At 42.0% G+C, this 14871-nt stretch overlaps 1 protein-coding gene across 4 annotated transcripts in view; it reads right to left on the minus strand.

Moving 5' to 3' along the window:
- The window catches only part of LOC132311079 (uncharacterized), a 127177-nt gene that overhangs the window by 95728 nt on the left and 16578 nt on the right, over nt 1–14871 (minus strand). For all 4 annotated transcript variants that reach the window (XM_059808800.1, XM_059808799.1, XM_059808798.1 and 1 more), the window contains exons 3-4: nt 10006–10036; nt 9681–9865 (exon numbers count right to left, since the gene is read on the minus strand). In XM_059808800.1, coding sequence (XP_059664783.1) covers nt 9681–9865; nt 10006–10036 — 216 coding nt within the window. The remainder of the gene's footprint in view (nt 1–9680; nt 9866–10005; nt 10037–14871) is intronic.

Below are 14871 nucleotides of genomic sequence, written 5' to 3' on the forward strand. Positions count from 1 at the left end.
ATGCTGGTCCTTCTTTTTACTTTTGACTACCATATCATCAATATAGGCTTCTACAGTTTAACCCATTTGACTTTTAAAAATCTTGTTGACTAACCTTTGGTAAGTGGCTCCAGCATTCTTCAATCCGAACGGCATGACCTTGTAGCAATAGATTCCTCGTTCGATTACAAAGAATGTTTTTTCTTCATCGTTCGGATCCATAGGAATCTGATTGTAACCCAAGTAAGCATCCAGAAAAGTTAGCCGTTCATACCCAGTAGTGACATCTACCATTTGATCAATCTTGGGTAAAGGGAAACTATCCTTCGGACAAACTTTGTTCATATTAGTGAAGTCAATACATACTCTCCATTTCCCATTCTTCTTTTGTACTACCACCACGTTTGAGAGCCAAGATGGGTACTGAACCTCCCTGATGAACCCTGCCTCCAGCAATCTATTAATTTCTTCGGCTATAATTTGATTGCGCTCTGGAGCGAACCTCCTCTGCTTCTGTCTTACAGGCTTGACGTTCGGATCTACACTGAAAGAGTGACAGGACACAGAGGGATTGATTCTTGGCATGTCCGAATGGCTCCAAGCAAACAAGTCCGCATTCTTAGATAAGAAATCAACCAGCTGCCGTTTCTCCTCCTCTGCAAGTCTTGACCCTACTCTTGTGGTTCTGTCTGGTCTCAGAGGATCAATCTGCACATCCACAAAGGGCTCTTCAGTAAGGATCAAAGGCTCTTCCTCCTCCCCAACCTCTTTGGGTGGAGGCTCCTATAATTGCTATCTCGGGCTCCCAAATCGGACGGGCGCTTTTCCCTTCCCACCGGCTTTCAAGGTTACAGAATAGCACTCCTTAGCACTACCTGGTCTCCATGTATATCAATCACTTTGCTCCTATCTGGACTTAAGCACCTCATTACCTAGTGCAAAGTCAAGGGGACACCTTGGACCCTGTGAATCCACCCTCTTCCCATCAAGAGATTATAAGACGAGTGAATCTCAACGACCACAAAGCTTTCTATCAGTTCTCTCTCGGCAGTAAGTACTGGCAACTCGACCATACCGATAGGCTCCACCCGTTTCCCATCAAATCCTAACAGTGGATTTCCTGTGGGTTTGAGCTTTTCTTGTTCAATCCCGAGCCGTTTGAATGCTACTCTTGTCATGACGTGTGCACTGCTACCCGGATCAATCAAGATCCTTCGAACCAAGCATTCTGCTACCATCAGGCTAATGACCAGGGACTCTTCATGAGGGATCTAAATTCGAAATAAATCCGTTCTGTCAAACCTTATCTGAACTGAACTGCTTTGCTGGTGTAGAGCGTTTACACTGCCTATCCTTTTCTTCATTTGTGCTTGACGAAGACGAGTTCGGAGCAGCTCTTCTGACTCTTTGGTCGCCTCAGGCCGGCTATGAATTGCATTTATGATACGAACAGGTTGAGCGTTACGGTAATTTGGCTTTTGATTTCTCTTCACTTGCTCAACCGGTCGGTTTTGCTCTATTGCTGGTCCTTGAATGTAACTAGCAAACTCTCCCTTTGCTATCAGCATCTCCACTTGTCTTCTTAAATTCCTGCATTCATTAGTCAGATGTTTGAAAACACTATGAAAAGCACAATGTTTGGATTGATCTCTTTGTTTGAGCAGTTGTCTGATCGGTAAGGGAGGGCGAAACTTATCTTTGTTTTCTTGGAATAACCGTGCCAGGCAGACCTTGAGTGGAGTGATCAGCTCCTCTTCCCAAAGCCTTTTTTCTGATTTCCAAGAGGTCGAACGCTGTGGTGCAACTTGTTTTTGACCGATCTTTGTTCTGGTCTTTTCTCCCACTGCAACCATCGATGCCTTCCTTGCGTTGGTAGCTTCTTCTTTCCAAGCGCACAAAACCGTCAGCCCTCTCATTTAACTAATCCATAGTCTTCGGCGTATTCACCACTAGATTTGTGTGGAACGGTGTTCCTCGGTTCATAGCTAGTTTGAATGCTTAAACTGCTGTGGACGGATGGCACTCAATCACCATGCTCTTTTCTAGGTTAAATCTGGTGAGAAAAGCTTGGAGGCATTCGCCTTCCAGTTGTTTCATCGTAAACAAACTTGATATGTCTTTGGCTGGCCGTTTGTTCCCATAGTATTGGCTTATGAACTTGTCGCACAAATTCCTGAAGCTTTTCACCAATCCCCTTGCCAAATTCTTGAACCATTTAAGCGCCGGTCCAGTAAGGCTTGTAAGGAACACTTTGCATATCAGAGCATTGTTTTCTGTATTCAGAGCCATCTTTAGCTGAATGTGATAAACATGTTCGTTCAGATCACTTGTTCCATCAAACAGAGTGAAGACTGGCATAGAGAATTTTCTTGGATTTGGAGCATTCAAGATCTCATTTGTAAACGGTGAATCGGCAGTCTGAGCCACCATGCGAAGGGCTTCATTTTCCTTCGGGAGTATTTTCTGCTCCACAGATCTCTTAAGTCTTGCCTGAATTCCTGTGGTCATACATAGCCATTGATGGATGGTAGATTGGATCGAACGACCTTTCCTCAGTTAATTCCCTCTGTCATGATGGCGTAGCCTTATTGCGACTAAACTCCATGGCTTCTTCTCGCCTGATCCTTTCACGATGTGGATCCAGATGGACAGATCCTTCCCGATCTTCCAAATGATGGACATTTGGTGGAAAAACATCCAGCCTGAACTCTTCACGGCACAGATCCAGGGGAACTTTTCCTTCTTGTTCGTCTTGGGGAACAACATTTGGTGGCAGAATTCTTTCTCCTGCTGGAGGCCGTCGTGGAGGTGCCGGAGGCGTCTCGTCGCTCTATTCCGGCTCTCAATTCTGCATTTTCTCTTCTTAAAGCCTCGATTAGGCTCATTAACACGTCAAGCTTTGCATGTTGTTCATTTTCTTGTAGACAAGAACTTTCACCTCCGATCATCGTTCCTGATCGGAGCAGAGTCTTCAACTGTTAAATCTTGAACAGATCTGAATTATCTTACCGTGAATTCGTCAAATCTGGCCCTCGCCTAGCCAAATTCCGATCTCCGTTGGCTAGATCTGAATCTTTTCTGCCGTGAATTCGTCGGATCTGGCCTTCATCAATCAAGATCGAATCTTTGCAAGATAGATCGCGATCTCCTCAGGTCAGAGTTTAATTTCCAAAAATCGAGCTTCAACTTCCACAGATCCAACCTTGATCTTCACAGATCAAACCTAATCCTCCGAGAGAACGATCAATCTGCTCGTAGCGTACTTGAGGATCAACTGGATCTCTCCTTCGCTTCCCACAGACGACGCCATTGAAGATGCAACGAAAAATGTTCTCTCTATTTGAAAACTAATTCCTTACACTTCAAAATATCTTAACCCCTTTTCCCTCTCTTTTCATTCTATTTATAGACTTTTACAATTGTTCTAGAAACTTTCTTTTTCATCTTCCATGTTGGGTTGATCTTCTGGGCTTTTCTTTTAGTGCTGGTTAATTTCTTTCCTTTTAGTTTGGGCTTGGAGATCGTCTTCACGGAGATTGGGCCTCTTGGGCTGTTATCCAATCGGGTCCACTTTTCTCTCCTGATCCATTCTTTAGTAAGATGGGTAATATCCGGCCCAAGCTATTTTTGGTACCTTCAGCAGCCTACTGGTTTCTTACCCCTAGGTAATGGAACAATATCCCAAGTACCATTCTTCTCAAGGGCCTTCATTTCTTCAAGCATAGCTTTCATAGCGTGTCTATCCGTAGTAATCCTAAAAAGTCTTGGAAACAAACGAGACGACAAACAATCACCACACTAATAATCCTCCCAAAACCAGGCATCCCTGCCCTCCCTAACTTTGAACCTGACATGCTTAGAGAGCTCGTCCCATCCCTTTCGAATGAAATTCCACACTCCCACGCCAGCAGCAGATCTAACCAGCCTGGAAGACCATCACCCTCTCTCCTCACCAAAACGACCAATATAACCCTCCTCCATAAACGATGTCTCTCACTACCAAATCTCCATTAGCACTTCCCAAGGAGCGCCCTATTAAAGGGGATCATCCTCATAATTCCAAGACCACCCATCTGAAGAGGCCTGCAAACATGCTTCCACATGACAAGATGATACTTGAACTCCTCACCCCGACCACCCCAAAGAAAATTTCGTTGGAGATTCTCGAGTCTTTCAGCAATAGTGCAGGGGATCTGAAAGACGGATAGGAAGTATATCAGGAGACTATACAAGGTGTTCTTCACAAGAGTGACCTTCCCGCCCTACGAAAGAAATTGCTTCTTCCATCCAGTCAATATATTCTCGAACCGCGATCACAAACAGCCACCCTCCTGGACGAAGCACCCAAAGGCAAACCCAGATAAACAATAGTAAAGGAACTCGTCCCACATCCTAAAACCGCAGCAAGCGAAGTCACCTCCTGAACCTCCCCTACAGGGACAAGCACACTTTTACCCACGTTAACTTTCAACCCTGACACTGCCTGAAAACAAACCAGCACACACCTTAAATATCTAAGTTGGGACACGTCCACATCACAGAAAACCAAAGTATCGTCCGCAAACAGTAAATGAGAAATATCCATCTGTTATCCCTGAAAAAGCCCATCCACTGCCTCCTCATCAATCTACTAAGGGCCTCCATAACAATAATAAATAGAAAAACAGAGAGGGGATCCCCTTGTCTCAAACCTCGAGAGCTTCCAAAAAAGCCGGATGGGGACCCATTCACCAGTACAAAGAATCTAACAGAAGAAATACGAGTCTCGATCCACTTCCTCCATCTCTCCCCAAAACCCATCCTCCCCAGCATATATAACAGGAAATTCCAACTAACATGATCACCTCCCCCCTAACCACCTCCCAACTCTCAAGTATAAATCTCATAGAGAACCCATCAGGACCTAGGGCTTTATCCCCATTGCAGTTCTTCAATGCCTTCAACACTTCCTCTTCAGAAAAAGACCTTTCCAACCCATCTCTATCCACCACAGAAATTGAATCGAACTGAAGACCCCAAGTAAAGGATGCCAACTTGACGTTTCTGTGAACCAACTTCTGATAAAAAGAGACGATCTCCCTACAAACCTCTTCCTCGTTGGGAAAAAGCTCCCCATCCACCACAATCCTCTCTACATGATTACACCTTCTATGGGCATTTGCAAGCCGATGAAAGAATTTCATGTTTCTATCCCCCTTGTTGAGCCATAAGGCTCTAGATTTCTATCTCCATTAAATCTCCTCCAAAATAGCAATCTCAGCAATCTTCGCCTGGCACTCAAGCCTCTTCCTCTTCAAAGCCTTGGCAATGCCACCTATCCCCTCCATACTATCAATGTCAGCAATCTCATAAAACGCTCAATTCTTCCTCCATTCCATATTTCATGTTTTGATGCCTTCTTTCAACATCCGAAGTTCTCTTGCAAGGGAATAGCTAAGAGATCCATCCACCACATAACTTCCCCACCAAGAACGGACCCTTTTATAAAGCCCTTAGATCTAAGTCACATATTCTCAAATATAAAAGGAGAACTCCTTTTCTGCAACCAACCACAATCCAAAACCAAAGGAATGTGAGCTGAAGTTAGACGAGCCAAAGCCGAATGAACCACATCCGGGAATTTCTCCTCCCAATCCCCAACGAGAGAGAGAGAATCTTTACCGTTGGACCATGTAAAAGATGCTCCCTCCAAAGGTAAATCAATCAATTCACAATCATCAGTCAACATAGAGAATTAATCCACAGCCAAAGGCCATCTACCTCCCGTGCACCGCTAGTTTAGTTTCTTGCAAACCCGCCACATGAGCACCCCACTTCCAAACTGCCAACTTCACCACCTTCCTCTTGTCTGGATCATTCAGACCACGGACATTCCATGAAATTATGCGGAACTTTATGAGGAAACAAACAAGTTTCCTTCCCTCTCCTCCCTCCTCTACCCCTCTCCTTCAACCACACAGTTTTCCTTTCGTAATTGACATACAAAATGAGAATCCTAACCTTCCTCTCCCCTTTTTCCGATGGAGTCCTACCCTTACCCCTCATTCTTCTGGTTATCATCAATCTCATGAAACATGCACACAGCCTTATACTTATCACCTCCGGAATTCACCCTATTAATAACTATCTACTCTAAAAGCTTAAGCTGTTAGAAAAGGTGTAACTTTAATATTAAATCCTTCAACACTTTCCCTCACGTGTGGCCTTCTTTTTGGTCCAATGGATGTTTCAATTTTAATATTCAAGGTGACGTTGAGGTTTGAACACAGGACCTACCTGCTCTGATTTAAAAGTTCATGTTGTTAAAGGGGGTGTAAATTTAATATTTAAATCATTCAACACACCCCAACAATATTGCCTACAAAACCAACATTCTCCCTCACCCACTCCTCTCTACTTGCTTCAAAAAATCCCTCAACCCTTCCCCTAAGATCATCACCTTTGACCTCTCTCCCTTCGAGCCCACCATAGCCAAAACCAAACCATCCTCCGAAAACTCACTCCTTCCCCAAGGGACTATCCCCAATTCCCCACCTCTCGAAGTATCCAACAACCCTTCCCAATCATCCACCACGGAGACTATCAAAAGACTGTCTCATCCGTCCCCTCCATCATAAAACAATTCAGCCCCTTCATAGCTTTGTGAAGCCTAAGCTCCTTAACCAGAACAGTAGCAGATTCATCACTCAGACGGAAGTGGACGTCACTGCCGACGTCAATTGTGACTCCCTCAAATCCCTCCCTGCTGTCAGCCAATTCCCCTACGCCCCTTTCAATCGCCCCATTACATCCAGACCGAGCAAAACCCTCCATTTTCTTTTCACCCAAACCATCCTCTGCATCTGCCTCAAACACAGGTGATAGTTTTTGAGAAACCAGTAACATACCATCCTTCTCCAACCCCACAACACTCCTCAACACCCCACAAGGAGTAGAAGAAGAAGAAAAAGTAGAAGGAGAGCTCTGAGGGTTTAGATAGGAGGAAACATTGTTAAAATTTGGATGCAGAAATAAGAAATGCAAATAGGAAAAGGGAAGAGAAAAAGATGGAGAACACAAACATATACATGGTTCGGCACTAAGGCCTACATCTATGAACAAAGAGCCATTAAGGGCTACATTTTTATTATTCAGATCTGTATATTGCTTGAGTACAAGGAGCCTATATATAGGCATGGTAAATATAAGAATATATGTAAAGTGTACAATAGTCAAAAGAGGCACCATGATTGGTGGAGGATTATTTTGCTCCACCGTTATATAGAAATATTTATAATTGGAAAGAAATTAACTGGATCACCATGATTGGTGGAGGATTTTGCTCCACAATTATATAGAAATAATTATATATTTCAACACTCCCCATCAAGTTGGAGCATGAATATCATGAATGCCCAACTTTCTAAAGAAACGCCTTGAAATATGATGAAAAGGTGTCCGGAACAAAGCCGGAACAATGCCGGGAAAGGCCAGAACTAAGCCGGGAAATGGCCGGAACTACGCTAGGAAAAGCCGACGTCGGAACTACAACAGGAAATGGCTAGAACAACGCCGAAACAACGCCCGGAAATGGCCAGAACTACGCTGGGAAATCGCCAGAACAACGCTGGGAAATAGCCTGAACAACGCCAAGAAAAGTCGGAACTACGCCAGGAAAGGAATGTGAAGACATAGAGAATATGCTCCGTGATAATAATTCCAATACTCCTCCTCAAATTCTAGATGGGATTACAAGAACAACTTGGCTCTGATACCATGTTAAAATTTGGATGCGGAAATAAGAAATGCAAATAGGAAAAGGGAAAAGAGAAAGATGGAGAACACAAGTATATACATGGTTCGGCACTAAGGCCTACATACATGGACAAAGAGCCACTAAAAGCTACATTTTTATTAATCAGATCTGTATATTGCTCAAGTACAAGGAGCCTATATATAGGCATGGTAAATATAAGAATATATGGGAAGTGTACAATAGTCAAATGAGGCACCTGAAGGATTTTGCTCCACCGTTATATAGAAATATTTATAATTGAAAGGAAATTGACCGGATCACCATGATTGGTGGAGGATTTTGCTCCACAATTATACAAAAATATTTATATATTTCAACAAAACTCTTGTGTCGTCTGATCATTAGAAACACATTTTTGGTTATCTTTTCTCGACCATCGCTTTCTAGAAACACTTTTGAGTTCTCAGAGATCTCTGCAACTGAGCCTTGGAAAGTGAAGAGCAATCATCCAAAATCTCACCTTTTGAGTCGAATTGCAGAGACCCAAATCGGTTGTTACAAGACATTGTTTTGAAGACGGTCATGTTTATGAGGAGAAGCAAGAGACTCAAACCCAAACTCCTGTATCTTACATGATGTATGAGCTCTTCGAGACCTCCCAGAAATGTGTTTTTGAAGATTCAAGCTTAGCCACACCCAGTTATCCTGTCCTTCTGAGTCCAGTGTCTACTTGGATGATTATTCTCTATGAAATCAAAGCGATTCTTCTGATGCTCAGGACCCATTTGGGCTTGAGTTGCTGTTGAGGATGTGCACTTTGCAACCAAAGTTACTCTTTGCTGGGATTTTTAGCTTGAGAAAGATAAGTTGTGGGTTCAATGAATCCATGGTAGCCTGGTAGGTATCTGAAACAGGTAAATTTTTGGTCTGTTTTACCTAAGCAGAGTGATTCTTTTGTTTGAAAACAGATTTTGGGGGTTAGGGACTTTGTGCTGCCTAATATTTCATACAAGCTTCGCAATGGCTCTATGTTCAACTTGCTGTTGGACCCTTGGTGTGATGACAGTTCCTTGATTCAAAGGTTTGGTGCCATAGCTTTTAGAAGGATTGACAAAATGGTTGTTGTTTCTTCTGTAATCCTAAATGGTAGATGGGCATTCCTAATGCGTTTCCTGTTGCTGCTAAAGAATACATTGAAAATCTGCATATTAGACAGTCTGCAGATGAGATTGTTTGAAAACATGGATATTTTTCTCTGAATTCAATTTGGAAAGTGTCAAGATATAAAGGACAAAAGGTGAGATGGGCTTCTCTTTGCGGGCAATCCTGCAGGCCTAGAATTGCTGTGCTTGTTGTTATCATTCTGCATAATAAGAATCTCTCCTTTCCCAATCTAAGAAGGAGATATTTGAGTATGCCTGCAATCTTTCATAATTGTGTGGCTGATGAGGATAACAATGATCATTTGTTCTGTTCCCGTTCCTTTGTCATGGCTGTTTGGAGGGTGTTGTTTGATATGTTAGGGATTCCTTTTCAGAAGTTTCAGGTTATCACTGTGTTGTAGAGTGGTTCCTGCAGAGTACACATGGAAAGAGTTTCAGAACAAAAGTGTTTAGCTCTTTGTTCTCTTATGCTATTTGGAGAATTTGGTTGCAGAGAAATTATGCTCTACGTAACGGTACACTCTTCAGCCTGTGTCCACTGCCAATGCTTTTGTATGTGATGTTCTTCTTGCCTCGAATCTGTCTCTTGCAGATTTGCTAGTTGTTTTCCATGTTTGATGTTAGTCCCTACTTGTGTTGTTGCCTTTTTGGGTTTTAGTGGAAATGGGCCTTCTCCCTTTCAGTTTTGTACCAAGGGGGTATGCCTTCTTTTATCCATGTAATTTATTTTATATTTTATAAAATCATCCTATTCAGAAAACAAAAAAAAAAAAAGTGCTATTAAGTTTGAGTCCAATTATTACCTTGATTGATAACTTCAAAGATGTTACACGATCATCAGCATTCCAAGCGCAAATAATTTCATCTTTGAGTGCACGAAACCGTGAGACAAGCTCCTGCTGACTAATTACTTTGACACCCTCTTCCGCAAATTTATGTGGATCATCCAGCTCCTCTAGGTGTGTACTCAATTGTGATTTCTCATGTACTGCAAATGGCCAACATTATAGAACATGACAAGAGGATAATTACTAACCAAAATAAGACAACTAATGATTACCAATTTTTTTTGTAAAATAAAAATAATAATAATAATAATAAAATAAAAAGGAACAAAGAATACCATACCCTTGCCACTTTTCATGAGTACGTCGGAGACCTGCAAAAACATCCAAAAATTAAAACTGGAAAATAAATGCTTCAAAGAACCGGAAAATCTTGTAATCTAATATTTATTTCTATATCTAATGTGATGATCAAGGTTTCCAGAAACTTGTTTGTGTCATTCTATGGCAAATATGGAGAGAGAGAAACCCCAGACTCCTTGAAGACAAGAGAAGAGAAGCTGTTCAAGTTGCTGTGGAAGCTTGGTTTGAGTGCATTCAGTTCCTTGGTGGATGACTTTGTTAGTCTCTTTGATTGTTTTCAAGACTGGTTAGTGCCTCATGCTACTTCCAGTATGACTTGCTCTGCTGCTTTGTTGTGGGGTTTTCCCTTTTTGGTATTAGATCTCATTGTATATTTTGTATTTTTAATAATAAAATAACATTCAGGAAAAAAAATTTATTTATTTCTATAGAAGGCGGTGCGCCTTGGGCTTTTAACAACACTAAGAAGGCCGTTAAAAAGCCCCTATCCAGCGTTGATTCTGCTAATTCAGGATGCTGCAAGGTGTGTACTGGGAACATGCTTAAACTCCAACTTCAATTGCATGAAGTTATTGATCTGTGTTGGAAATCTTATCTATAAGTTGACTCAACGATTATGGCAGATTTATTGGGTCTTCAATATAGGCTAATTTTTAGGGATTTTATTTTTATTCTGATTTGATTTGATTTGATTTTATTCTCTTTTCCATATTTGTAATTTTCCGCTTGTATATAATGATAGTCAAGCTCTCAAATTGAGTACGCCAATTTTACCAAGTTACTTTTTGGTATCAGAGCCTCAAACCTACGCCTCCCCCATCTCTCTCTCTTTCACCGCCTCTTTTAATATCTCTCTCTATCTCGTTACAACCCCTTCCCTATTTTTTTTTCACAGACCTTCTCTCTTTTTCTGGTCGCTGTTGCGACAGTCCTAGGGGGAGTCAATCTCCTCTAGGTTCAACCCCCTGTAGGGGTATTCCCTTAGTCTTTTTCATGCACTAAGGGTCAGAAGACGTGTTTGTAATTTTTTGGGGCTGCCGGGATATTCGGCAGCATTTTCGGATCAGACCGCCATGTCTCCGGCTTCTTGGTTTGATCAAAATCAGGTTTATTCCTCCTTTATTTGAAATTATTGGTAATCTGTTGAATTGATCTATTTAATATTATGGCTGAATCAAGTAATAATAAAGAAGCTCTTTTTTCGGCGCAACACACACCGGCTCAACGAGTTACTAGTGTGTTGTTGAATGGCCGTAATTTTGCATCCTGGGCTCGTTCCCTCTGCCTCTATGTTGGTGGAAATGGCAAATCAGGGTGGATTTTGGGTACTGAAAAGAGGCCAGATATTAAAGATCCTAAATATGCTCAGTGGGATACGGACAATTGCACCACTTTAGGATGGATGTTTAATTCTATGGAGGAACGCATTTATAATATATTCATGTTTTATGACTCTGCTAGTGACTTGTGGACTGCTTGGAATCAAATGTATGCTCATTCTAGGAATGATGCTCGTATTTTTGAATTATATCAAGATATTGCTAAGGCCTCGCAGGAAGGCCTGAATTTGTCTGTAACTGATTATTTTGGGTATTTGAGATCTCGTTGGGAGGAACTAGCTCAATATGAGCCTCTCAGTGAATTTCCTTCTGAGGCAGCCTCTCTTCTTGTCAAACGTCTTGATCATCAGCATACCTATCAGTTTTTTATGGGATTACGCCCAAAATTTGAACCACTAAAGTCTCAAATCTTGAATGCATCACCAATGCCATCCCTGTTGGAAGCCTTTGCTACTGTTGATGGTGAAGCACGCAGGCACCGTTTAATTCAGCCCTCAATTGTTCCTGTACCAATGTCTGAGCTTGCTGGGGATAGTATGGCTTTTGCAGCCAACTTTGGATCACGAGCTTCTGGAGATCAGATTATTTGTCACCATTGTGGAGGGGTTGGACATGTTAGGGCTCGTTGCTTCAAACTTCATCCTGAATTGAAGCAAAAATTTTCTAGGAACCGTTTATCTGGAACTGGTTCTTCTCGTACTGCAGCTGTTGCAGAAACTCCTATTACTACTAGTGGATCTACTGTATTTCTTGGACTGAGCCAGTTCAGTCTCAGATTGGGCAAATCCAGGACCAGCTTGGCTCCCTTGCTTCTAGAGTTAGTGCTCCTTCAACTACTCCCACTGCAACTATTGCTACAGGTACTCCTACTGCATTTCATGTTAAGGCCAAGCAGCCCACTTGGGTTCTGGATTCTGGGACCAATGATCACATGACTGGTGAGTTATCAGTTTTTTCTTCTAATGTCATACCTGTTACCCAATCTGTGTATCTTGCGGATGGCTCTACATCTTACATTCACAGTAAGGGTGATGTTTGTCTGTCTCCTGATATTACTCTTTCATCTGTCCTTCATGTACCTAAATTTGCCTTTAACCTTTTATCTGTTAGCCGGCTTGCAAAAAACCTCCAATGTGCAGTTATATTCTTACCAGATTACTGTTTGTTGCAGGACCTTTGTTCGAAGAGGATTTTTGGCAGGGGTTATGAGCGTGATGGGCTTTACTACTTTGGGGAACCACCAAGAACAAGTCTTCAAGCTTCTATCCTACCTACTTCTAGTGTTTATGATGTTTCTTTTCGCACTTTTAGTTTGTGGCATGCACGTTTGGGGCATGTAAACTTTCAATATCTATGTCTATTGTTTCCTTCGTTAAATAAAGCATGTAAGGACCATAAGTTTCTATGTGTAGTTTGTGAGCTTTCTAAACATACTAGAACTAGCTATATTTCTCATATGAGTCGTGCTCCTAGTATGTTTGATCTTATTCATTCTGATGTCTGGGGCCCTTCCCCAGCTACTGCTTTCTCTGGACATCGATATTATGTGACATTTATTGATGATTATTCTTGTTGTACTTGGGTTTATTTATTGAAAAAGAAATCTGATGTGTTTCTTTTATTTACCCAGTTTCTTCAAATGATCAAAACCCAGTATAACACTGTTGTCCATAATATTCGTTCTGACAATGGACGAGAATATGTTTCGAATGAGTTCCGGTCTGAACTTAATAAAAAGGGGATTTTACATCAACTCACTTGCCCCTATACTCCTGAGCAAAATGGCGTGGCTGAACACAAAAACCGTCATCTTATGTCTGTGGTCCGATGTCTTCTGAGTGGTATGCATGTGCCTAAATTCTATTGGCACATGGCTGTTCTTATAGCTGCTTTTCTGATTAATCGTACTCCCAGTCGAGTTTTGGGTGGTAAGGCACCACTTCAGATTCTCCAGCCTAATTATACATTGCTTCACCTTCTGCCTCGTGTTTTTGGCTGTACTTGTTTTGTTCATAACCGTAGTCCTTCTCGTCATAAACTTGATGATAAATCTATTAGGTGTATTTTCTTGGGGTATTCTGCTATGTCAAAGGGCTATCGTTGTTATGATCCTGTGACCAAACATATGTATCATTCTCTTGATGTGACATTTCATGAAACTGTTCCTTTTTATAGTACTAATTCAGTGGTACAGGATTCTCTCTCTTGTGATCTGGAGAATGAGATTTCTCCTATTGCCCGTCCTGTTCCTCTCTTTGAAAATCACACTGTCCTAGAATCTCCTTCTCCATCCATGCAGGGTTCCCCTCCACCTTTGCAGGTCTACTCTCGTCGCCATCGCACTCAACCTCCCCTGCCAGAATCATCTTCAAAACCAGGTCCAGGTAACTCTCCTTCTCCTATTGCTCCTACAATTCCTGAGCGTACCTCCCGTTATCCTACCCATGATCGTCATCCTCCTAATTGGTATGGTTTTTCTAGTAGCACTAACCACCCTATTTCCCAGTATGTCTCCTATGATAGTCTTTCAGGTGCATATAAATCCTTCCTGGGCAAGATTGGGACCGTTTCTATTCCTCGATCTGTCTCAGAGGCCCTCCAGGATCCCAATTGGGTGTCTGCCATGACAACAGAAATGGATGCTTTACACCATAATAATACATGGGAACTTGTTGCTTTAACTTCTGGGGAGAAAACGGTTGGCTGCAAATGGGTCTTTAATGTGAAGTACTTAGCCGATGGTTCTATTGATCGGTATAAGGCTCGGTTGGTGGCAAAAGGCTTTACTCAAATTCCGGGCAAAGACTTTAGTGCTACCTTTGCTCCTGTGGCTAAGTTGACGTCTGTGCGACTGCTTGTCTCCTTGTCTGCTGCCCATTCTTGGCCTCTGCATTAGTTAGATGTCAAGAATGCATTTCTTAATGGAGACTTACTTGAGACTATATATATAGATCCACCCCCTGGATTTCGGGCTGAGGGGGAGTATGCTGGGAAAGTCTGTAGGCTACGAAAGTCTCTTTATGGTCTGAAGCAATCTCCTAGAGCTTGGTTTAGTCGTTTCAGCGATGTTGTTTTATCCATGGGCTTTGTGCGCTACCACTCAGACCATACTTGTTTTATTCAACGTAGCTCTGATGGTCGTTGCATTATGTTATTGGTATATGTGGATGATATCATTATCACAGGTGATGATGCTTCAGGGATTGCTCAGGCAAAACTTCATCTTCAAAAGTCCTTTGATGTGAAGGACTTAGGTCCTCTTCGATATTTTCTTGGAATTGAGGTTGCTAGATCTTGTCGTGGAATTTCTTTATATCAAAGGAAATATGTTTTGGATCTTCTTCAAGATACTGGCATGCTTGGGAGTTGACCCGCTTCCACTCCTATGGACCCCAATCTTAAACTCTCTGTTGAGTCAGGGGAATTACTTCCAGATCCATCCGTGTATCAACGTTTACTAGGTCGTCTTATCTACTTAACTAATACAAGGCCCGATTTGACATTTG

This window comes from Cornus florida, unplaced genomic scaffold (assembly GCF_030987335.1).
Source record: "Cornus florida cultivar Cherokee Brave unplaced genomic scaffold, ASM3098733v1 CherokeeBrave_3.0.0_Hap2_Chr06, whole genome shotgun sequence".
Taxonomy (NCBI): domain Eukaryota; kingdom Viridiplantae; phylum Streptophyta; class Magnoliopsida; order Cornales; family Cornaceae; genus Cornus; species Cornus florida.